Source organism: Notamacropus eugenii, chromosome 3 (assembly GCF_028372415.1).
Source record: "Notamacropus eugenii isolate mMacEug1 chromosome 3, mMacEug1.pri_v2, whole genome shotgun sequence".
Classification (NCBI taxonomy): domain Eukaryota; kingdom Metazoa; phylum Chordata; class Mammalia; order Diprotodontia; family Macropodidae; genus Notamacropus; species Notamacropus eugenii.
This window is the reverse complement of record NC_092874.1, coordinates 106,820,518-106,846,262: the sequence shown is the minus strand read 5'-3', so window position 1 is coordinate 106,846,262 and position 25,745 is coordinate 106,820,518. Positions and strand designations below refer to the sequence as shown.

At 37.7% G+C, this 25,745-nt stretch overlaps 1 protein-coding gene across 1 annotated transcript in view; it reads left to right on the top strand.

The window, feature by feature from the left end:
- The window catches only part of LOC140533147 (uncharacterized), a 212,479-nt gene that overhangs the window by 78,269 nt on the left and 108,465 nt on the right, over positions 1–25,745 (top strand). The window contains exons 38-52 of the mRNA XM_072652516.1: positions 452–585; positions 817–851; positions 942–1,058; positions 1,660–1,808; positions 2,898–2,982; positions 5,189–5,245; positions 5,828–5,952; positions 6,980–7,068; positions 8,125–8,174; positions 9,772–9,942; positions 11,537–11,689; positions 19,252–19,446; positions 21,426–21,580; positions 24,068–24,236; positions 24,527–24,623. Coding sequence (XP_072508617.1) covers positions 452–585; positions 817–851; positions 942–1,058; positions 1,660–1,808; positions 2,898–2,982; positions 5,189–5,245; positions 5,828–5,952; positions 6,980–7,068; positions 8,125–8,174; positions 9,772–9,942; positions 11,537–11,689; positions 19,252–19,446; positions 21,426–21,580; positions 24,068–24,236; positions 24,527–24,623 — 1,781 coding nt within the window. The remainder of the gene's footprint in view (positions 1–451; positions 586–816; positions 852–941; positions 1,059–1,659; positions 1,809–2,897; positions 2,983–5,188; positions 5,246–5,827; positions 5,953–6,979; positions 7,069–8,124; positions 8,175–9,771; positions 9,943–11,536; positions 11,690–19,251; positions 19,447–21,425; positions 21,581–24,067; positions 24,237–24,526; positions 24,624–25,745) is intronic.

The following is a 25,745-nucleotide window of genomic DNA, read 5'->3' as shown; positions in this document are numbered from 1 at the left end:
GGATGGTCCTCAGTTGCAACAAATGACCAGCAAAAAGACTTTGTTCTTTTTATTGCCTTCAAACTAAACATAGGCTTTTTGTGTGATTGCTTAATGGAAATTAACCAGAATTAATTAATGATCATACATCATCAAGGATGTAAATCCACTAAAAAAAACTGAAGAAAATGAAAACCCATTTCCTGATATACTAATTTCAATCTAAATGAAATATTTTTACATTATCTAGAATTCATAAATGACATACAATACTTTCTGGTTCAAAGTGTTTTTACCTGGGACATTGAGTTCAGATTGTACTGTGGCTCTGATTTTCTTACTTGTCCAATTTTATTAACTAGGGAGAAGATCCTCAGCTTATAGTCTCAGCTGCAGAGATTTTTCTGATGGGGGTAAGCCCTTTGACCACCTCCAGATTGACTCTCATGTCTCATTTTTCTTTTCTTATTAGAGGAATGCAAGAAGCTACAGGAGAGAGAGGAATCGTGATCACTCGCTCAACCTTCCCTTCTTCTGGACGCTGGGCAGGACACTGGCTGGGAGACAACACAGCAGCATGGGACCAGCTCTATAAATCCATCATTGGTATGTGTGGACCTAATTCTAATGAATGGAATGAAGCTTTTGTGGTCTGTATCAGTCATTTTTCTGGATGTTAAAGATAACAGAGAAGTGTCAGATCTTTGTTTATTGTGTCATTCCGCACATCTTTGGACATTTCTTGATCAGCTATTCAAGTCAATGAGTGAGGAAAGTCAGAGCTTGGTCAATTATCTCCAAATACCTCATCTGATACAGCTGTGATTCTCATTGCAGGCATGATGGAGTTCAGTCTCTTTGGAATATCCTATGTAAGTCTCATTCAAGTTCACTTGATCACTTTTAGATTGTTTCAGAAACCCACATAATCCTCATTATCTATTTTCATTTTCTATTCTCAGACAGGAGCTGATATCTGTGGGTTCTTTGAAGATGCTGAATATGAGATGTGTGCCCGCTGGATGCAACTGGGAGCCTTTTACCCTTTCTCTAGGAACCATAATACTCTTGGGCCTCGGGTAAGATACCAGTTCATGCCTCAAGCCTAACCTTGTGCCAGACCTCACGTCTTACTCCTCCCTCATGAGATAGTGTCCTTCATGGCACAGAAAAATGTGTAAAATTAATTCTGTTTTTGCTAGAGTAATATAGAATATCCCATTCCTATCAGAAACTCCAGAAAGCATGGCAATAGAGAGAAACCATCTTGCAACCATGCTGGAATGTTATATAGCCAGGATCTCTCCATTCTTTCATAGATATACATATAAACATATATGTTCTTTGTATATAAGTCAAATCCATTCTGTTGTAACTAAGATTGCTGCTGAACATACAAATATGTGGTCAGGAATGAATGTCAGTGTTGCCCAGGACATATTTCTGTAATGGGGTAAGGGTTGACTTTATTCAGGGTCCCTCAGGTTTAAGGGATAAAAGGAGCATCAAGAATTTTTCCTGGGCCAGTGCTGGTGGTACCAGTCTGGGGGTCATGAAAGAAAAAGGGCAGGAACACAAATTGACTGGTGTAGAAAATATCTTTCAATTACTTTACCTCTCTTCCATTGGAGCACAATCAAAGGTTTGGTGATCTCTGAGTATTCCTTTTTTCTGATTTAGAGACAAGACCCAGTGTCTTGGAATTCTACCTTTGAGGATCTCTCAAGAAGAGTCCTTCAGACAAGATATACCCTCTTGCCATATCTCTACACACTCATGCACAAAGCTCATACTGATGGCAGCACTGTTGTCCGACCTCTTCTCCATGAGTAAGTGTCCACTCTATGTTGCTGGGACTTTTGTTTGAAATCATTCCATAATGAAGCATATCTATTACTGAGATAGGCAACATGATTTAATGGAAAGGATATTGCCCTTGGAGTTAGGAGATTTGACTTATTATCCTAGCTATAACATTAGCTTGTGACTGGCTAATTAGGAAAAAATTTAAAGGACGTTAAATTTAAAGGACAGCTTTGATTAGAAAGACACTCCAATAAGTGGACCAAAGATATTTTTGTCTTGTAAATGTGACCTTAAGATCTTTCTTAGTGAATTATTACTAGGATGAATCTTTTGCTTTTGTAGTTCTCTTGGGTCTTGGATCTCATAATTAGTTTACATAATTTTTTTGGTCAGGAATTTATGACCTTGACTTGTACTTTTGAATTTAGACAAGTCAATTGACTTTTTCTTCCTTATACATTTATAAATTAATACTTTCAAGTTGCATTAACTATTGTGTCAAAATGTGAGAGATATATATGTGTTTTAAACTATTTGTAGAACCAGAAGAGTTATGTTACAGGTTTAGAGAATATCCAAATAGCAAACAGTATTTTAAATGGAAATTTTACAACATTGTATGTAATGAGGTTAAATCACACCCTTGACTTTTTCCTCTAAGGATTATTCAGCTATACTTTTATGATCTTCCTTCTATCATCTGTATAAGTAGATGCACAGACACCTGGGTGAATGTGAAATGATATTCACAGATAAGTTGATGAGTTAGTGTAGAGGACTTGCAAAGGTTAAGGAAATGTAAAGGTTTAAATCTACATATGATAAATGCAAAAAGTACAAATATCTTCACATTAACCCATAATATACAAGGTAGTGAGCATGCCTGGTAGAACCAGACCAGGAGAAAGAAGGAAGGCATTCAAGGAATCAAAAGTCTGTGCATTGCTTGGATGCAGCAGCCAGAGGATGCCGAGTCTGGGCTATGGAGTGGATCGGATCTGTAAGGCTCTTTAGAACCCAAGAGTTCAAAATCTATGTTCGTGTGACTTAGAAATTCTTTGCCCATGACTTTGAAGAGAAGCCATATTTTGATACCGTGATTCTCTGCCCAGGTTTGTAGAAGACAATAAAACCTGGGACATATACCATCAGTTCTTGTGGGGACCAGCCTTCTTAATCAGCCCTGTCCTGGAACCTGTGAGTACAGAGGTCTTGGATTCTATAGAAGATGCTGAATGAGAGACAACATCATATAGTGGAGTGGACCTTGCTCTGTTCTTACAGTTATAGAACCTGAGTTCTTGTCCTTGCATTGGTGCTGACTTGGCACTGTGAACGTCTGTACTTCAGTTTCCTAATATATAAAGTTGGGAATTCATGATTCCCCTCCCTTAAAGGATTATTGGAAGGTAAAAAGTTAGTGACAAGTATTTAGAGACTTTGTTTTTTGGGGGAGCTCTTTTCCTTAGCTCACTGGTTGAGGCAATGGAATTAGAATAATCCTTGTTTTCCAGGTTTCCTCCCTTCCTCCCTCCCTCACTAACCATTTTTTTTCCTTTGAGCTTCATGCTAAGCATATCTATCACCCAATCAAAATCCTTGTAGTTGTTATCTATAGATTTCCCCTCTCCCTGCCTCAAATCATTCCCCATCATTCCTCAGTGGGTTTGATACCTGACGTATTTCCTGCCCCTATACTAGGAGACTTCAGCAAATGTGTTGATTCTCCCTCAGATTTCCATTTCTCTTTTCCCCATCTTGACTCCTTGGTGAACCAATTCAACTCTACACTGTTCTCCATGGCTGATTGTGTCCAGCCAAGCCTTAGCCTACATGTATGCTGCTGAATAAAAGTAGAGAAAAATGATGCAATCCTTTTGACTGGATCCTCTCTAAGTTTATGTTACCTCAACTGGGTCCTCACAATTGTTAAATCATACTTTCTTTATTAACTTACTATTCCTCTCTCCACAAGGACTTTTCTAAACCTTTTCATCCCTCTTCAAACCTTCCCCACTCTCTCAACTAAGAACCTTGCCTCATATTTTACAGAAAAAAAATTTGGTGTGAATTCCCTCTTTTCCCCTCTTCCTCATCTCCTATTTCTCCTTCTCTCTCACTCCTGCCTCACTCACATAGTGAAATGGCCTCACTACTTGTTCAAACGATTCCATTCCATCCCATCTCATTCAACAGATTGCCTCTTCTTTGATCCCCACTCTTCCACTTATGCTCAATCTCTCCCTTTCTACTGGCTCATTTTCTACTGCCTACAAACATGCCCATGACTGCCCCATCCTGAAAAACCCTCCCTTGATCCTTCCATCCATGCTAACTATTATCCTGTTCCTTTTCTGCTCTTTGTAGCTAAACTCCAAGAAAATACCATTTACAATCTGTGCTTGCACTTTTCTTTCCTCTCATTCTCTTCTTAACAACTTACAGTCTGGCTTCTTACCTTATCATTCCACTGAAACTATTCCCTAAATTGCTAAATCCAGTGGCCTTCTCTTAATCCTCACTCACTTTGACCTCTTTCCAGCCTTCGGCATTCTTGATAAAACTTTTCTTCTTGATACCCTTCCTTTGAGGTTGTTAGAACACCATTCTCTTCTGGTTTTCCGCTTGTCTATCTGACCACTCCTTCTCTCTTTCCGTTGCTTAATCCTCCTCCAGATCATGCCCTCTAACCATAGTTGTCCCTCAGGATTCTGTCCTGGGCCCTCTTCTCTTTTCCTTCTTTTCTACTTCACTAAAGTATTTTTCCTAAATTCTAGGTCTGGTCATGGCACTCTCTCTACCTTCCCCTACTCAATAGACTCCACTGGCTTTCTCTCACCTTCAGAAGCAAACACAAAATACTGTTTGGCATTCAAAGTCTTTCATAACCAATCCGCTTCCTACCTTTCCAGTTTTTTTACACCTTCCTTCCCAACACATACTCTTTGATCCAGTGACACTGGTCTCTTGGCTGTCTCATGAGCCAGATAATCCATCTTTCAGCTCTGGGCATTCTCTTTGGCTCTCCCTCATTCCTGGCATGCTGTTCTTCCTCCATTCCACTTAGTGATCTCCTTGGTTTCAAGTCCCAACTAAAATCCCACATTCTGCAGGAAGCCTTCCCCAAATCCTTTTAATCCAATTCCTTCCCTCTGTTAATTATTTCCTATTTATTACATTTATAGCTTGCTTTATATGTATTTGTTTACATGTTTCCCTCATTATATTGTAAACTCCTTTAGAGCAGGGACTGCCTTTTGCCTCTTTTTGTGTTCCTAGTGCTTAGCAAAGTGCCTGGTACATAGTACACTTATTAATAAACGTTTGTTGATTGAAATGTAATAATTACTTTTGTTAATCTTTCTAAGTAAAGTTTCTAACAACTCAAATATTTTTATTGTAGAATGCCAGGCAGGTGCCTGCCTACTTTCCCAAAGCCCCCTGGTATGATTACTACTCGGTAAGTTTCTCATGCAGTTCAGAAAAGTGTGTGTAAGGTCAGGGAGTGGGGAAGGATAGTGGGTGCCCAAGGTATCTCATCTGTGATGTTTTCAGAATTGCTGTATAAGTTCTGACAACTCTGCCCCTTGTACCTCTTGAAGAGCTGATGTTATATAGCCAGTCATTGATTGCTTTATTTCCATTTCTTTTCTCCTCCACAGTCTAAGATTCTCTTCTATTCAGTTACTTAATTTCCTATTGGTTGGACATTCAATGTTTCCAAAGGCCCTGATGAACCCTGAGAATGAGAATGTAGAAGGGAGATGAGGCAGGGTTGGCAAGACACTCTGAATGGTGGGAATAATTAGGAAGGGTTTCTTTTGAAGAAAGGCAGATTTAAAAAGATTTGGTATACAAGAGGAAAGGAAGAAGGAATACTGCATGACCAGATGGATTGAGCAGTCCACCTGTGATTAAAAAATAGGATATATAACTGGAAGTGATAGTCCATAGTGAGAAAACACTTTCCCTACCCTGTTAACTATTCAACTAAGGTGAGGTTCCTGAGTTTATTTCATCCCTTCCTTCCTCTCAATCAAAGGGCTTGGATATTGGAGCAAGGGGAGAGTGGAAGGACCTGCCGGCTCCCCTTGATCACATCAATCTCCATATCCGTGGAGGCTACATCCTTCCATGGCAAGAACCTGCAAATAACACCCATTATAGGTGAGTGAGGGGAAGAGCATCCTTCTTTCCTTTTTAAATGTTTATCTTAGATCCTAATGCGAAGTCTTTGTGCTCCCTATCCTTTTCTTGAAAGACATTGAAGTATGGTGAACAGAGTGATGGACTTGTAGTCAGGAGGCCTGGGCTTGAGTTGATTTCTAGCTGTAAAACTCTAGGATAATCTCCCTAACTCACAGAGCCATAGTTTTCTGATTCTTTAAAATCAGGATAGCAATTTTTGATGTCCAAATAGATAGTGTTGATAGCAATATGGGCATTGAGAGGAAAGCATTTTGTAAAAAGCTAAGGAGTTTCTGTTTCCTGTATACCACCAGTAGCCCCGAGATTTGTATCCAGGATAGAATGGCCAGTGCTTTGTCCCTTAGTGTTGACATTTAGAGGGTTGCAGATAGCACTTTCAGTCCTTCATCAACATAAAGACCATTGAACTTAGCACCTAATTAGCAACAGTAATCCATTAAAAACAAGAAATTACCAGATAGAGGTATTTGATGGGGGAAGGAAGGCAGTTGGGATTTCTACAGACACCCTTCCCCCACATTGTCCATTTTTCCATCCTCCCAGATGAATGGATGGTACGTTTCATTCTTTTCCTAATGTTTGCCCCAACAAATTTTATATCTTCTATCTAAGCCTTATGATAATCCTATGCTATTCACATGGGAGATTTTGTATGAATGACAACTGACATCATGTGAATAGAAATGCTTTGTGACCTGTCATGTGCTTCATCAATGTAGGGCCCTGCTGGTCTGAATAAATCTGAGTAGAAGAGTCAGGGATGAATCAAGAATACTTCTTTATTATTTGTTCTATGGCTTATGGATTAAAATCAAATTATGTCAAAATTATAGCTTTTGTTCCAAGCATTTTTTAAAAGCTCACACTTGATATTTGTTTAAAAGTTAGTTGCATGATACTTATCTTTGGGGAAATTCTGGTGAACGGAGATCATACGTCAGTCCCAAGTTTCTGGATGCCTGATTTTAACTTCTGATTTTCATAGCCGGAGAAATTCCCTGGGTCTTATTGTGGCTTTATCAGACAATGGAACAGCTGAAGGAGAGTTTTTCTGGGATGATGGACAAAGCATTGGTAAGTGGAGCTTCATTAGGTTCAATTTACATCAATATTGGTATAAAGGCTATATTATAGCTTCTCTCAGCATCCCTATGTTCTTTGGTGTTGCTGTTCAGCCATGTTTGACTTTTTGTGACCCTATTGGTATTTTCTTGGCAAAGATACTAGAGTGGTTTGCCTTTTCCTTCTCCAACTCATTTTACAGATGAGGAAACTGAGGCCAACAGGGTTAAGTGACTCACACAGCTAATAAGTGTCTGAGGCCAGGTCTGAACTCAGGAAGATGGGCCTTTTTGATTCCAGGTCCAGTACTTCCTCCACAGAGACACCTATCTGTCTGTATTCTTGTCTATCTTCAAATCAGTTCATTTTAATCATTTATTAGGGTGATTGATTAGCATCTATAGGCTCTCAGAATTGGAAAGGACCTCCAAATCATACCTGAACAACTTTCTGTTCGTTGTCATCTACCCACTCCTTGAAGACTTCAAGCAAAGGGAAATCCTGTACCTTTCCATCCCACCCCAAAACAGGTCATTATTTTTTAGAATATCTCCAAATATCTCCAGTTTTTCTTGACATCAAACCTAAATTCACTTCTTTGTACCTCTCACTTATTTTTCCTGTTCTTGGCTGGGCTAGACTTAGGCTAATTCCCTGGCAGTTTAGGGATAACTTTGGCATAAATTGAACACCCATAGGTTATTTAGAAGTTTAAAAAACAAGATTAAGTTAGCCGTAAACAGAGAAGAATACTCAGCATGGAAAGATGTTAAAGACATGCTGAGCAGATTCAACTGAGAGAAGGTCCCTTGCCTGTCGTAGTCCAACACATTACATTGCATTGCAGTGAATTCACTTTCAAACCCTTGCAGCCATCCATGAACTATTCTAAGATGCTGGGTATTTCTCTTAGAGTCTGTACATAGGAATTTCTAGAGAAGACAGAGAATGAAAGAACCAGGGAGACAGAAGGTTGTGGTATTGACAATGTTGTGATGTTTGAGCTTTTTGTGTCCTAAGCTATACTTGATAGGACCTGGTAGATTTCATTCTATTGTTTTGTTGCAGATACCTATGAACAGGGGAATTACTATTTCTCAACATTTTCTGCTAGTCAGGTAAGTGTAAATGGGAATTAATAGCCCTGAAAGGCAATAAATGAAAATGCCATCAAGGGAGAATTTTCCTTGTTTACTCTTGAGGGCTTAACTTTCCAAGTTGTCCAGAGCATAAAATAGTTCATTGGTCTGCACTGTCAACTGAAATTTAGAAGAAGGAAAGAATTCTCTGTAATTTCATTCTAACATAAGAGATTTCAGAGTATTTTGGGGAATGGTTAAAATTAAGCTACCTCTCTTTTTCTTTTCTGATTTTCTTTTCTTTTTCCACATTTTCTCTTCATTATAGGTATCGTATTACTAGAAACCTTGTAGGGATATAATATGCTACTCAAACTAGATTCCCACTGCTGAAATTATTGGAGTCAATAATGTGAAATCAGTTTTCATGATAAAGTTTGGGAAAATTTTGTCTAAACTTAGTTCCACTTCTCTTAGTTAGCATATATATATATATATATATATATATATATATATATATATATATATATATATATATATATATATATATATATATATATATTCTCTCTTTATAGCCAATAAGGAGAGGGACTTGTATTTGTAAGATTCTCACATGGCACACATATATGTGTCTATATGTAGCACAAACACACACTATAAATATCTATATATTTTCATATGGATGTGATTAATATAAGTGTAGTAATATATATACATAAACACACCTGCAATTATATTCATTATTGTTTAAGGATCACCTACCAAAATATGTAGGTGATACTCTATATTTTTATCAGATAGGATAGATATCTTAAGATTGCTTCATGTGTAGCTGGTAGAATGCATCTTATTGCTTTAGAATCACACATAGGTAAGTACAAATACACAGGCATATATAAAATACGTAAACATGCTAAGTATCTCTCTCTCTCTGCTGGTAAAAATAACATATTTTTTCTGCAAGTCAGATTCAATAATAGTTGGCTTCTTGAATGTCATAATTTACATGTGGTTTCTGGTATCATTGGGAGAAAGTTGTACACAATGTGGCAAATAACTCAGAAAGCCAGTGACCCCATTTAGAAAGTGTTGGCAGGAGATAAAGTATACCAGGAACCAGAAGGAATCCTTCCTGCCTTCAGCCATCTAGCTTTCAACTAACACACAAGTAACTCCAGTGGAGAATTTGCTTAATGTTGGATAGGGAAGAAAAACCTCATAAGATCATAAATTTTGTTCTGGAAGGAACCTTAGGAGTAATTTAATCCAATTCCTCATTTTATATATGAGGAAACAGGCCTAGAGTAACTAAGTAATTTATATGCCTGTGGTCACAGTTATAGAAAGTGTCAGAGGTAGGGTCTGAACCCATAACTTCTGATTTCAAATAATGTCATCTCACAGTAATTGAGTCCATTCTATTACAGCAGAGATTTTTCAGTCTTTCCAAGTCAGATATCTGAGGAAGGTGTTTCTTGTTAATCTGGAAGCGTTAAGTATTTATCATTATGGCCTAATCCTAAATTTCTTCCAGTTGCTAAAGGCAATAAAATAAGTTAGTAATCACTTTACTTGGGAAGTTAAGCAGTTGTTGTAGGAGGAGGTAACACGGATTCTCTTTTTGTGTGTCTCTTAGAATCACCTAGATGTGAAGGTTTTACATCAAAATTATATAGATCCAAATAACTTAGCTTTTAAAGAAATCAAAATCCTTGGGCTGAATCTCCAACCAGTTCTAGTTACTGTGAAAGAGAATGATGTTCCAATCCAATCTGATGCTGAAATAAAGTATGATCCTGCAACAAAGGTAAGCTTTTCTTAAATCTGTTACTAAATTAACCTCATTATTTCTGACATCTGGGTTAATATCAACTGTCTATGGTAACTAAATATCCTCAAGTAAATAAGTATTTATATAGTACCCACTATATGCCAGGTGCGGCGCTAAGTACTTTTTACAAATATGTCTCATTTGATCAGTGTTATTATTATTATCCCCTTGAAACTGAGGCAAATAAAGGTTAAGTGGTTTGCCCTGGGCCACAGAGCTAGTACGTGTCTGAGGCCAGATTTGAATTTCGGTTTTCCTGACTCCAGACCTATTGCTCTATCCACTATGTCATCTACTTGCCTTAAGTGAGTATAGTCTATTTGTCTTAATTTCTGGAAAATCATGGTATCTGATTATCAGCCTAGTAGGACGGAGTTTCAGAAAATAAAACAATGTCATCCTCCCTATCACTATGGTAAAACTATTCAGAAGATATGCTTTTAATAAATGAATTCTATACAAAGACCACAATTTTTTTTTCAACTTTATATTTTCCTTATCAGTTTCCACCTATTCTTTCAAGCTTTCTAATACTGGGCATTAATCTGAAGTTTATCGTATAATCAGAGTAGAGCTGGAAGAGACATTAGAGATTAGGTAGTGTTATACCATCACTTATATTCCTGGGGACAGAGATCAGCATATCATTCCCAGGTTCCAGTGGAACCAGATTTAGAACGAGAATGGATCATCTTATCCAACAACCTCATTTTATAGGTGAGGGACCTGAGGTCAAGAGAGATCAAGTGACTTCTCCAGGATTCTCCAGGTAGTAAGTAGTAGAGAGGCAAGCTTTGATAGCAAGTTCTCTGGGTTCTAAATCCAATGCCTTTTTTGCTATTTCTACTGTACCATGTATCATGACTTCACTTTATTTAGAATAAAACCAGCTCTTGCCTATGGATTCTATCCACGTCCTTTGCACATCATTGATTTTGAAATTAAATTTCAGTTGGCAGACCCTATTATGACAGGAAAAGGAAAGAAAAGTAACCTTAAAACTGTCAATGACGTAGGTCTTGTGTTGAGGAGAGCGGGCTTTGTATTGGGTCGGAAGGGAAGGTGCCTTCTGTGTTTAATTTAACTTCTAAACATATCAGTCTCACTTCCCTACCTAGAGAGATGTGATAAATGAGAAAAAGGAAAGAGAAACAAAACAGTTCAGGGAAAGTAATATATCAAGTAATCCTGACAGTATATTCAGTGTGTAGTGCCTTTCTAGACCTACATTTGCAAAAAAAGGAGGGAAGGGCATTTTCTCTTCTCCTTTCTGGGGCCATGGTTGATTGTTACAATGACACAACGTTAAGTTTTATTTATGTTTTTTATTCTTTCCATTTACATTCCTATAGTAATTCATTATCTGTATTGGGTTCTTCATTCTGGACTTTTTTTTTTTTTTTAACTTTGCATCATTTTTTTCAATGCTTCATTGAATTTTTCACATTTATTTTTCCTTGTGTTGCCATAATATTACACTCATGTACCAGAATTGATTTAATTGGATGATTTTTCTAATTGTTGATTTCAGTGGTACCTTTTTGTTATCATATTGCTTCTATCCTTACAGGTATTTCACATCACAGGACTTCATCTTGAGCTGGGGAAGCAGTATACAGTGGAGTGGTTCACAAGTTTCATAGACGCAGAAAAATTTGACTGCTACCCTGACGAAAATGGTTCTAGTGAAGAAAACTGTAATTTGCGTGGCTGTACCTGGGAGGTAAGATCACACAAACACTCTCATACACATTGACATAAGCACATACACCTCCTACCCTCACCCCCCCCCCATATTAATTTATTTCCAAATCATCTTATTCTTCTGGTGATTCTCTCTTTTCCTCTGACCTGCTCTAAATCATCATGGTGTAATATACAGAATGTTGGACTTGAAGTCAGGAAGACTAGGGTTCAGACTATATGATGTTAACTATATAATGTTGTCAAGTCACTTCACTCAGGAAACTGATCTCTATTTCCACAGCTGTAAAATTAGGAGGTTGTACTGTGACCTCTGAGCTCCCTTCCAGCTCTAAATCTATGACTCTAGAATTTTGTGATCTTATGTGGATAAAGGTTAGGTAGAACAGCTAGGTGGAAAGGATAGAATGTCGGGCCTGGAATCAGGAAGACTTGAGTTCAAATATGACCTTAGATACTTAATAGCTACATGACCCTGGACCAGTTCCTTAACCTTGTTTGCCACAGTTCCACAAATATAAAATGAGCTGGAAAAGGAAATGACAAACCACTTTAGTGTCTTTGCCAAGAAAACCCCAAATAGGGTCACAAAGAGTTGGGCATGACTGAAAAATGGCTGAACAGCAACAGAGTTAGAGGGGAAAGTTGTACAAAGACAAGTTGCTCTCATGGATAGAAGAGATCAGGGCAGGGACAATTTAGTCCTTGTCCATAGCTGAATTACCCTGAAGGCTCCACTTTTCACTGCTGTGGCCTCATTTATTGTAGAGACACTGGGAGGAATTTAGATAATTAAAAATAAGTAGATATGTGGGAATTTTGTCTCCCCTCCTCCCACAATCCTGAAGTCCATGACTGGGTGAAAGAGTCAGTGAAGGAAAGGTTGTTCTATTTGGAGGGGCCTCTGGTCCCCAGGCCAACCCAGATCTATCCCTTTCCATACATGTGAATAGTGAATCTCTTCTTTATGCACAAATATTTGACACCGTAGTGATATAGTGTGAAATGGATTGAGTCACATCTTTTTTTTTCTTCCTAAATTATCTTCCTCAAGGACTCATGCTAGGGAGTATAGTTTATTTATTTATTTATTTTTTGTGCGATTTATTCATTATGTGTTGTTATTGACACAATTGACTAGGGAAAGACCACTGGTCAAAATGTTCATTTCTGATATCTACGTGTAACTTACATTATCTCAGTATATAGGCTTTATTATCTCATTAAGAAGCTTAGCTCCAGATTTATTTTTTCATCAGATTACTTGTGGTTTCTAAATCAAGAAACCAGAGCCAAGGATTCCTCTGAGGAACAAATAAGAGGATGCAAAAGTTGGCACAGTATAGTAGAATGAGTGTTGTTCATTTTTCAGTCATATCTGACTTTTTGTGACCTTCACTGGGGGTTTGCTTGGCAAAGATGTTATAGTGGTTTAACATTTCCTTCTCCAGCTCATTTTACAATGAGGAAACTGAGTCAAACAGGGTGAACTGACTTGCCCAGGGTTGCACAGCTAATAAGTGTATGCTGCTGGATTTGAACGCAGGAAGATGTATCTTCCTGACTCCAGGATTGGCACTCTATCCATTGTGCCATTTAGCTGCTAGACCTGAATTCTGGAACAAATTGACTTAAAATGTTAAAATGCTGACTAGCTCTGGGATGGGCTAATGTATCTAAGCCTTGATAGCTTACCTACAAAATGAGGATACTAATGTCTGTAGTACTTGTGTATGTCTTTATATGTACCTTATGACCCCTTTCCTATTCTTTGTCCTCACTCAGGGACTCTCTTTCCTAGGCTTTCACTGCTAACTGTATTCCTTTCTCTTCCTAACCCCCTGGATAAATAAGTTCAACTCTCTATGATTGTCTTTTCTTAAATTTCCTGCCCTACTTGTCAAAGTAGCCTGGCATTGCTCCACCATATCCCTCCTTCATTTTTCACATGCTACTTAATAAAGCTTCAGGAAGTCATGGAAACATGCTGATCTCATCCATGACAAACTTATGTTATCTGTTCTCAACTGGGTCTTCATGCAGCAAGGCAATTCTACTGCTCCCTAAATAGTTCATTCCACTCACCACAATAGCTGAATCAATTTCCATTATGTCTCTTCAAGACTATCAGAGGATCCCTTCTATGCAGCCTCTCAACTGAGGACCTCATTTCATACTTCAACAAAAAAAAATTGAGGCTAATGCTGAGACTTACATCTTCTCCTCTTCTCATCTCATGTCACTCTAACATCATTTGGTACCATTTTATTTTTCATACCAGTCTTTTGTGAAGAAGTGGCCCTTCTCCTTGACAAGGCCAACTCCTCTACATGCACTTTTGATTTATCCCCTCCTATACTCCTCAGAAGATTGCTCCATCTCTGATCCCCACATTTTAATCTTTGTTCCTTTCTCCTTTCTACTACTCCTTCCATGAGCCTTACAAATATGCCCATGTCTTCTTCATCCTTAAAAAAATCTACACTAGATCCTACCATTTTAGCTAGCTGTTGACTTATTTCTTTCCTTCTCAACAACATTGAGAAGCTATCTGTATTTGTCTCCACTTCCTTTTTTTAAACCTTTTGTAGTCCAGCTTCCAACTTTGCCATTCAATTGAAACTACTCTCTTCTCTAAATTTACCAATGATCTCTTATTTGCTGAAACTAAAGATCTTTTCTTTTTTTAATTAAATTATTTTGTTTTCAGTGTTCTATAATCACTTCCATATATCTTAGATTTTTTCCCCCTCCTTCCCCTTTCTTATCCCCTCCCTCCCCACTCCCTCCCTGAGATGGTGTACAATTTTATATAGGTTCTACATATACATTCCTATTAAATACATTTTCACCTTAGATGTTCAAAAAAGAATTAAAATGAATGAGAGAAATCATAAAACAAATCAAAACAAAACATAATACAAAAGAAAATGGTCTGCTTCATTCTGCAATCTAATTTCATAATTCTTTCTCTGGATATGGAAGGTGTTTTGCCTCAGGAGTATATTGGGAATTTTTTAAGTCCTTGCATTGCAATGAAGTGCTAAGTCTACCAGAAAAATTCCTCGCACACTGTGATTATTGCTATGAACAAAGTTCTAAAGTTCTCCTGGTTCTACTCTTTTCACTCAGCATCAGTTCATATAAGTCTTTCCAGTCCTCTCTGAAGTCTTCCTGTTCATCGTTTCTTTTTTTTTTTGTATTTAAATTTATTTAAATTTTCAACACTCATTTCCACAAAATTTTGGGTTCCAAATTTTCTCCCCATTTCTCCCCTCCCCCACCCCAAAACACCAAGCATTCTAATTACCCCTATCACCAATCTGCCCTCCCTTCTAACATCCCTCCCTTTCCTTATCCCCATCTTCTCTTTTATCCTGTAGGGCAAGATAAATTTCTATACCCCATTACCTGTATTTCTTATTTCCTAATTGTATGCAAGAACGATACTCAACAGTTGTTCCTAAAACTTTGAGTTCCAACTTCTCTTCCTCCCTCCTTCCCCATCCATCCCCTTTGGGAAGGCAAGAAATTCAGTATAGGCCATATCTGTGTAGTTTTGCAAAAGACTTCCATAACAGTCATATTGTGTAAGACTAACTATATTTCCCTCCATCCTATCCTGCCCCTCATTTCTTCTATTCACTCTTTTGATCCTGTCCCTCCACAAAAGTGTTGACTTCTAATTGCTCCCTCCTCCTCCCACTGCCCTCCCTTCCATCATCCCCCCCTACCCTGCTTATACCCTTCTCCCCTACTTTCCTATATTGTAAGATAGGTTTTCATACCAAAATGAGTGTGCATTTTATTGTTTCCTTTAGTTGAATTTGATGAGAGTAAGCTTCATGTTTTTTCTCTCACCTCCCCCCTTTTTTCCTCTACTGAAAAGTCTTTTACTTGCCTCTTTTATGAGAGATAATTTGCCCCATTCCATTTCTCCCTTTCTCCTCCCAATATATTTCTCTCTCACTGCTTAATTTCATTTTTTAAAGATATGATCCCATCCTATTCAATTCACCCTGTGCTTTCTCTCTCTCCCTCTCTCTCTCTCTCTCTCTCTCTCTCTCTCTCTCTCTCTCTCTCTCTGTGTGTGTGTGTCTGTATGTGTAATCCCACCAACTACCCAGACACTGAAAAAAGTTTCAAGAGTTACAATTATCATCTTTCCATGTAAGATTGTAAACAGTTCAACTTTAGTAAGTCCCTTATGATTTCTCTTTGCTGTTTACCTTTTCATGCTTCTCTTGATTCTTGTGTTTGAAAGTCAGATTTTCTTCTCAGGTCTGGTCTTTTCATTAAGAATTCCTGAAAGTCCTCTATTTCATTGAAAGACCATTTTTCCCCACTGAAGTATTATGCTCAGTTTTGTTGGGTAGGTGATTCTTGGTTTTAATCCTAGTTCCTTTGACTTCTGGAATATTATATTCTACACTCTTTGATCCCTTAGTGTAGAAGCTGCTAGATCTTGTGTTATCTTGATTGTATTTCCACAATACTTGAATTGTTTCTTTCTAGCTGCTTGCAATATTTTCTCCTTGACCTGGGAACTCTGGAATTTGGCCACAATGTTCCTAGGAGTTTCTCTTTTTGGATCCCTTTCAGTAGGTGATTGGTGGATTCTTTCAATATTTATTTTGCCCCCTGGTTCTAGAATATCAGGGCAGTTTTTCTTGATAATTTCATGAAAGATGATGTCTAGGCTCTTTTTCTGATCATGGCTTTCAGGTAGTCCCGTAATTTTTAAATTGACTCTCCTGGATCTATTCTCCAAGTCAGTTGTTTTTCCAGTGAGATATTTCATATTACCTTCCATTTTTTCACTCTTTTGGTTTTGTTTTGTGATTTCTTGGTTTCTCATAAAGTCATTAGCCTCCATCTGTTCCATTCTAATTTTGAAAGAACTATTTTCTTCAGTGAGCTTTTGAACCTCCTTTTCAATTTGACTAATTCTGCTTCTTAAAGCATTCTTCTCTTAATTGGCTTTTGAACCTCTTTTGCCAATTGAGTTACCCTATTTTTAAAGGTGTTATTTTCTTCAGCATTTTTTGGGGTCTCCTTTAGCAAGGTGTTGACCCGCTTTTCATGATTTTCTTGCATCTCTCTCATTTCTCTTCCCAATTTTTCCTCCAACTCTCTTATTTGATTTTCAAAATTCTTTTTGACCTCTTCCATGGCCTGAGATCACTGAATATTTATTTTGGATGTTTGGGATACAGAAGCCTTGACTTTTGTGTCTTTCCCTGATGGTAAGCATTATTCTTTCTCATCTGAAAGGATGGGAGAAGATATCTATTCACCAAGAAAGTAACCTTCTATAGTCTTATTTTTTTCCCTTTTTTGGGCATTTTCCCAACCAGTTACTTGACTTTTGGGTCCTTTGTCAAGAGTAGGGTATACTCTGGAAATCTGTAAGATGTCAGTTCCTCCAAGGTGGCACAATCAAGCATGTACACTGGTCTCGAAGCAGGGAGAGATTTTTGTGCTGAGAATCTTAGCAGAATTTCCTCTCCACAGTCACCTGGCCTCCAGTTCAGCCAAGCCAGTACTGGGGGCTAAGGTTCAGATAAGCTGCATGGGCAGGGCCATCATTTAGTGTGAGATAAAGATCAACTCCCTCAGGGCCTTTACATAAGGCTGAGGTAATAATCAGGTCCTCAGCGTCCCCAGGGTTTTTACGATCCAACAATGGATGCGAGCTGTTGTAGGGGCTGTTATGCGAACTGCTGCTGCCTGCCCATGTGGCATCTGCAGATGCTGCCTAAGGCCAGAGCTATGGGAAGGTCCTTCTCCCTTCCTGGCCAGCTGAAAAAACCCTGTCACTGACCTTTGACTCCTGTGGGTTGAGGTATCTGCAAACTGCTGCTACTGTGACTGGAGATTCTGCCCCGAGGGCTGTTTGCGAGCTGTGCACTGCAGGGCCAAGGCTGGGCTGGGCTCTGCCCCACGTCCAGTGCAACAGATGTTTCCTGTGGGCCTTTCAGGTCACCCTGGGCTGGAAATCTCCTCCACTCTGTTGTTCTCCACTTCTGCTGCTCCAAAATTTGTTGAGAGTTCCTCTCTATAGGTATTTTATGGGCTGTGTGAGGAGAGCCCTCATATGTGTGTCTTTCTACTCTGCCATCGTGGCTCTGCCCCCTCATCATTTCTTGTAGCACAATAGCATTCCATTACATTCATTTACCACAATTTATTCAGTCATTCCCCAATTGATGGGCATCCCCTTGATTTCCAGTTTTTGGCTACCACAAAGAGAGCTGCTACAAATATTTTTGTACGTGTGGGAACCTTTTCCATTTTTATAATCTCTTTGGGATACAGCCCTAGAAGTGATATTGCTGGGTCAAAGTGTATACACATTTTTGTAGCCTTTTGGGCATAGTTCCAAATTGCTCTCCAGAGTGGCTGGATCAGCTCACAGCTCCACCAGCAATGAATTAGTGTTCCAACTCTCCAACATTTATCATCTTCCTATTTTGTCATGTTAGCCAATCTGAGAGGTGTGATGTGGTATCCCTCTAATGATCTTTTTTCAGACTTCATGCCTTTTTACTTTTTTGTAGCATTTGACCCTGTTGACCATCTTTTCCTACTGGAACTCTGTCCTTTCTGGGTTTTTATGACACTGTTTTCTCCTGGTTCTCCTTTTAACTTGTATGATGTCTCCTTAGTCTCCTTTGCTGTATCTTTATCTGCAGATGATTCCCAGACGTGTGTGTGTGTATGTATATCCATTCGTAGTATCTCTCTTGATCTCATAGACACCTCAAACTCATAATATCCAAAACAGAACTCGTTATCTTTACTCTCAACACCCTCACCCCCTCTGAATTTGCCTGTTATTGTCAAGGGCACCACTGTTATTCTGGTTGCCCAGATTCTGTTTCATCTTCAACTTCTCACTCACTTATACCACATGAGTCACCAATTGCTTACCTTTAGCAAATCTTTCTCATATATCCCTTTCTCTCCACTCACATAACCACTACCCTGGCTGAAGCCCTCATCACCACTTTTCTGAAATATTGCTCTAGCCTGCTAATTGGTCTCCCTACCTCAAGTCTCTCCCTACTTTAATCTGTCCTCAAAACTGCCAATGTGATTTCCCTAAAGTACAAGTCGATACTATGTCACTTTTCTCATCTTCTCATCCCCTTACACATACAAAGTAAATTCCAGTGGCTCCCTATTATAAGTAGAAGCAAATATCAATTCCTCTTAGACATTTAAAATATTTTACCATCTGACTTTTTCCTATCTTTCCAGCCTTTTTTCCACTTTACTCCCTTCCACAATTTAATAATCCACCCATTGGGCATTTATTTTGTTTGACTATACATATTTATAAAAGGGTTTTTTTATCTTGCTCATTTGAGCGGGAGAGGGTAGGTAGATGGGAGAGAAGGCAGATTTGTTGATTGAAAACTATTCAATTTAATTGAAAAATTCAGAAAGTCTGGGACATCTCCCTCTAAGGAGTTCTGTATTATAGTTTGGGGGAGACAAGAGCTAGATACTCCCTTTCTTCTTTCCTTACAGATTTAATGGTTCCAATTATTCTCTAAAGTTCTTTTTTTCTTTCAGCCAACCAGTTCTCCAGGAGTCCCCTATTGCTACATTACCAAATATTATTATACAGCCAGTAATATTCAGAAGAGACCAGAGGGCCTAACAGCAGACATCTCCCGAAATGTGGAGGTTAACCATTACCCTTCTACTCCCATTAACCAGCTGCGATTGGATGTGACATTCCATAAAGATGACATGTTACAGTTTAAGGTACACTTAACTTACAGCTCTTGTTAATGACGTGGTTCATGAGGAGCAATTAGTGAGTGATACTGATTAATATCTAGTATGTGTGTGGAATTTGATTAGGTATTATGAGATATGGAAGTAGCCAATTGCTGGGATCATAGTCTATTTATAAAAAGAGAACTAAAAATCAAAGGCAGTGGATGGTAAATGCAGCGAGTTTGTTATGGAAGATATAGAAGAATAGGTCTTAAGTGGTCAGAGTGGAAGTGGTGTTTGAGCTGGGTACTAAGGGACAGGTGGGATGGAAATAGGTGGGTGGGAAAGATGTGCCTAAGACATACAGCATAATGATGGTTTTATTTCTACTTCTATGATTTTATCTTTCAAAAAGAAGCATCTGTGGCTACTTAATAGAAATTTCCTCCCCAAAAATTAAAATAAAAGGAAACTTTATTTTCTGAGAAAAGCTTGTTTTTTGTAAAACAATAAGTTCTTTGAGGACATCTTCAATGTCTTATAAAATATCTATGACAGGTCATCAATGCTTCTTGTGAATGGATGAAATCATTAAATTGCATATACAAATCACCATTATAATAAATGTTATTAGAAAGACCCTATGTCTCCCCCAGTCTACATATAAGTGAGTAAATATTTTAAGGACTAGGTTAAAATTCACCCATTTCATTGAGACATGGCATATTGGGTGGAGTGTTGGAGTTAAGGTCAGGAACATCTGGATTCAAATACTGCCTGCCTGATGTCTATTATCTGTATGACCACAGATGTGGTCATAATTAATAATTAATCCCCCTAAGCCTCCATTTCATCATATGTGAAACATAGATAACAATATCTAGATTATAATATGTAATTTAAAAAGTTAGGGTGAATCTTGAATGAGATTATGCATGTAAAGTTTTTGTAGATTTTGAAGCACTATAGAGATGTTAGTTATTATTACTGATCATTCTCAACCTAAAGCAATTGTTTTTTCTTGAAAGTCATTCAACAATGCTTTCTCATGTGAAGTGAGTCCCTACACTCAGCAAACACTGGAGAAGCACTGGGAAAGAGGAACAATAGTTCCATCAAGGAGCTCATAAGCTGTTAGTGTTATTCAAACCAATTTACATGTCCTATGATACCCTAAAAATGAAGTTTGGTATCTGAATTGGGTTTTTGAATTGTCAGTCTTAAGAATACAGACACAAAAGTGAAATACCTGATTGGAGGGATATTCTACTAAAATTATCTGCCTGGATCCAAGTTCATATCTTTGTTTTCTGGGTAGACATATCATAGGATCATAGATTTAGAACTAGAAAGGACATTAGAGATTACCTGGGAAAGTCACAGGCAAGTCACATCTGTACAGTGAGAATTAGATTATAGAATTTCTAATTTCACAAAAATGAATCAATAAGTACTCATCATATGTCTAGCACTGGGGCTATGAACAAAAAGTAAGACAGTTACCATCTAAGACCTTACAACCTAATAGTCGTAATACTTGGAGATCTGAATACTTGATGAAATCTAGTGAGATTTTGAGAGTGACAAATAAATTGTAGCTTATTGACAAGTAGAACTATTACAGGTTTTTTTTTTTTTACCAGCCTTCTAGTTAAAATGATCAAAGTATACTTAAAATGCAGAGGGACAATGAAAGTACTTCTCTTGCCTGTGTATGACTTATTTCAGGACTAAAAGCAGATAGAGCTTCAGAAGCCATAGAATCAGATTAGTATTCAACTGGGAGAATGAAAAAAAATTTTTTTTTTTTAGCTTTCTTGCAATTTGGATGCATATCAGACTTGGTTTTTAAATTTTTTATTGATAAGGAAATTAACAAAATAGAGGTTGTTCATAGCCTTATATAAAACTTAAAGTGAATATCTTAATATATTCCCTGGTCTCTCCCTGTCAGTTTTTCTGACCCTGAGAATTTGGTTCTAATACCATGAATGTATGAGTCTTGAATTTTTCTGTTTTCCTAGATCTATGATGCCAACAACAGAAGGTATGAAGTCCCAGTAACCTTAAATATTCCAAGCTCCCCTGTCAGCCAACCTGAAAGTCTACTTTATGAGGTGACCATCAAGGAAAACCCATTTGGAATTGAAATCCGCCGAAAAAGCACAGGCACTGTAATGTAAGTAGTTTTTTGCTTCATATGTATGATAAAATAAGTGGGCAATCAGAATTTTGACTTGACTTTGATTTCTGGAATAGTGGAATAGAACAAGTCGTCAGTACTTGAACAAGTGCAAATGTATGGTACTTCTGGGAAATTATGCATCATTTCACATCCCTTGGCTTTTTTAATCCATACAATGATGTCATTGGATTAAAGAATGTATAAGATTCCTTTCAGCTCTCAATGCTATGATATTATGTCCTATGTGACTCCAATCAAGAACTCCATGATCATGGAATATCACTGTGTAAGGAAACTGGCGTTGTCTTTTCCACTTCCAAAATCTTTATAAGTTTGTTAAAATATGTTATGCCTTTTAGATTCATGACTGACAAGAGCCAGAGAGCCTGTCAAGGATAGACCTGGGTATATATAAAGATACTCCCTTTAAGTTTTATATAAGGCTGTGGATGATCTCTATTTTTCTCAATTTCCTCATCAATAATTTTTTTTCAAGTTTTTAAACATTTTAAAGTTTTGAGTTCCAAATTCTGTGCCTCCTACCTTCCCACAATCCATCCCCCCACTAAAATGGTAAGTAATCAGATATAAGTTATGCGTGTGAAATTATAGAAAACATTTTGATATTAATAATTTTGTACAAGAAATCTCATATAAAAGAAAAAAATGAAAGGCAGAAAGTAAAAAATAGCATGCTTCAGCCTGTATTCAAATAATATCAGTTCTTTTTCTGGAGGTGAATAGCATGCTTCATCATTAGTTCCTTGGAATTGTCTTGGATCAATGTATTGTTGAGAATAGCTAAGTCATTCATAATTCCTCATCAAACAATATTGCTTATTACTGTGTACAATATTCTCCTGGTTCTGTTCACTTTACTGTGTATCACTTCACGCAAATCATTCCAGGGTTTTTAAAGTCTTTTGAAGTCGCCCTGCTTGTCATTTCTCATAGCACAATGATGTTCCATTACAATCGTATACCATTGCTTGTTTAGCCATTCTCCCCTTGATGAACAAAACTTTGATTTCTAATTCTTAGCCACCACAAAAAACTGCTTGAAATATTTTTGTACAAATAGGTCCTTTTCCCTTTTATTTTGGATGTCTTTGGGATATTGATCTAGCAGTGATGATAAAAATTTTGAAGCTAAATCTGATATGCATACAGATTGGGAGAAAGTAAATATATACACACACACACACACACACACACGTATATATGTAGACACATATACATGTACGTACACATGTGTATGTGTACATATATGTATATATATGTACACATACACATATATATTTTCATTCTGCCAAGTATAAGATCTGGAAAAATCACCATGCAATTATATTTCCCCATGGCAAAAATGAGAAAACCATCCACCATAAATAGGGAAAATAACCCTATAAGGTCCTGGTATAGAAGAGAGTGAGATTAAGCTTTATACATGCCCAGATTCAGGGAAGACAAAGACCAGATATCTATTCCTGGGGTTTCTTTCAAATAGAAGTTGTAAGACATGATGAAAAGATAAACCTTTTCATAATCCAGGGAGAGAAAGCCAAACCAAAAACAACAATTTAACCTAACAAAGTAACGACAATAATAAACAAGTTCTTTCCAGACACTATTTTCTCAGGGCCCCAACTTTTCCAGAAGCTTGCTTTAATTCCCTAGAGGTTCTAGGGTTGACTGGATGTTGTTAAATTGGATCTATTGTGAAAAGATCGACATGAGCTCCCCTGGGAGATAGCAGGTCTACCGCAATTAATTAGGAGAAAGATAATGGTACTGTAGGGAAGGGAAGGAAATAGCAAGGAGGGGAGTAGATGAACTTGGATTTTATTTTTAGATATAAGCATATTTTAAAAACCCAGTAATAACAACAACATTAACATAGCACTTACTACGTGTCAGGCACTGTGTTAAGCACTTTGCAATTATTATCTCATTGGATCCCTACAACAATCCTGGGAGGTAGGTGCTATTATTATCCATATTATACAGATGAGAAAACTGAGGTAAACAGGAATTATATGGCTTGTCCATGGTCACTTAGCTAGTAAGTATGAGAAGCCAGATGTGACCTTTGGTCTTCCTCCCTCTAGGTCTGGTATTTAAACCACTGCACCATCTATCTGCCTTGATTGTATTGATTTAGTACCATTATATTGTTCCCTAATAAGTTGGTGTTATAAATATCGTATCTCTTTCTCTAGCTTGTAAGCTTCCTGAGGGTAGGGACTATTTCATCTTCTCTTTGTTGTTGTTGTTGTGTACTCCTAGGTTTTTCTTCTATACCAAGCCCCCTTACCCTCCTATCTAAATGCTATTTATTTTGACCATCTCTGAAGTCGAAACCCTGTCAGCCAAAGGAACAGATGTTTCAGAAAACTTCTGTATCCTGAAGTCTAGTAAGGGAAGTTGGAGTAATTAGGAATTCTTCAACCCTCCTTAGAGTCATGATCTGCTCTTGTATTGCAGTTGGGATTCTCAGGTCCCTGGCTTTACCTTTAATGACATGTTCCTACGTATCTCCACCCGTCTCCCATCCCATTACATCTATGGCTTTGGGGAAACTGAGCACACGACATTCCGGAGGAACCTGAACTGGCACACATGGGGAATGTTTTCTCGAGACCAGGCCCCAGGGGTAAGTGGTAACAACTAGAGTACCATATGGCCTGTAGCTATTATACATATTGTTTTCTTTGGCCTTATTCCTGGATTAGTTTATCCAAGTTCATACTCTTCTGTTGAGGAGAGTTATAAATTTGAATAACCCAATTATAAATACTTTTTGAATTACTCTCTCATTCTCCATTTTCCTTGATACCTTGAACCTTTTCCAAGGAAGAGTGTGGATCCAGGTTTATTATCTATTTTCATTTGTGTTTTTTTGTGTATAAATCATAACTGATTTCTTTTCAAATACTTAACTAGTATAAGAAGAATTCCTATGGTGTACACCCCTATTACATGGGTCTGGAAGAGGATGGCAATGCCCATGGAGTGCTCCTACTTAACAGCAATGCTATGGGTAAGATGGTGGCTTCTTTTCTGACCCCACTTAATCTAAAAGTTCTGGGAGGTTTCTGAATAGAACAGTCCCAGTAGAATTCTAAGGAAAATTCAGTACATTTTTATGAAGCTCTTGATATGGACCAATCATTATCCTCATTATCAAGAAAAGATAAAAGAAAACATGTTCTATACTTTTAAGCTGTCTTTTCTCTAAAAGGAGAGACAAGATATGTATATATTATAAGAACAGAAGAGAGGTATGGACAAGAGGCTATAAAAATATAGAGAAGGGAGAAATCCCTTGGCCCCCAGGGAATGAGGGACCAAGAAGAGAAAGAGAACAAATACTAAAAGTTATGGTATTTTGATGGATGGGGTAGGATTGTAAAATCACAACATTGAGGGGACATGAAAGAAAAGGGCATTTTAGACAAGGAATATTTTTTGAACAAAATCAAGGAGATGGAAAAATTTTGCATATTTATTATAGTATTATCACTTTAAACCTGAAAGGGATTTAGGAATCATTAATCAAATTCTTTCATTTTACAGAAAAGTGAGGTCCACTGAAGTTGTGTACTGACTTGTGTTTAATCACATAAATGGGAAGTAGGATTGTTGGTATTTGAGTACTGGTTCTCTGACTCAAAGTTCAGCCTCCTTTGCATATTGACTGCAGTATAAAGTGAATTAATGACTAGATAAGTCCAGGTTTTATGACTAGGTAATTAGGATAATAATGGTATCAGTAACAGTAATTAGAAGAAAAAGAAACTAAGGAAGGAGAAGATTATGGGATTTCTTTGGAAGTAGTAAATTTCAAGTGTGAAGGTTTTCCTTGTGCAGAATTTCCAGTGGGGAGAATTGTAGGTCTAATATGCATATGGAAAGTCTGCCAGCTCATTAGATGTTGACATAGGCAAATTTCAGTTCTGTACAAGGATAAATATAATAACAATCAGAACTGTTTGAAGATGGAATGCACTTCTCAGGGAAGTGATCATTTCTCATCATTGGAAGTCTTCAGAAGGAACTAGAGGACCTCCATCCTGTGATAGTGGCAGGCAATTTCTACTTCTATCTGGGCTGGAGTGGATGATCTTTAGAGTCTGCCCTTCTATTCTACTCACTTCTATTC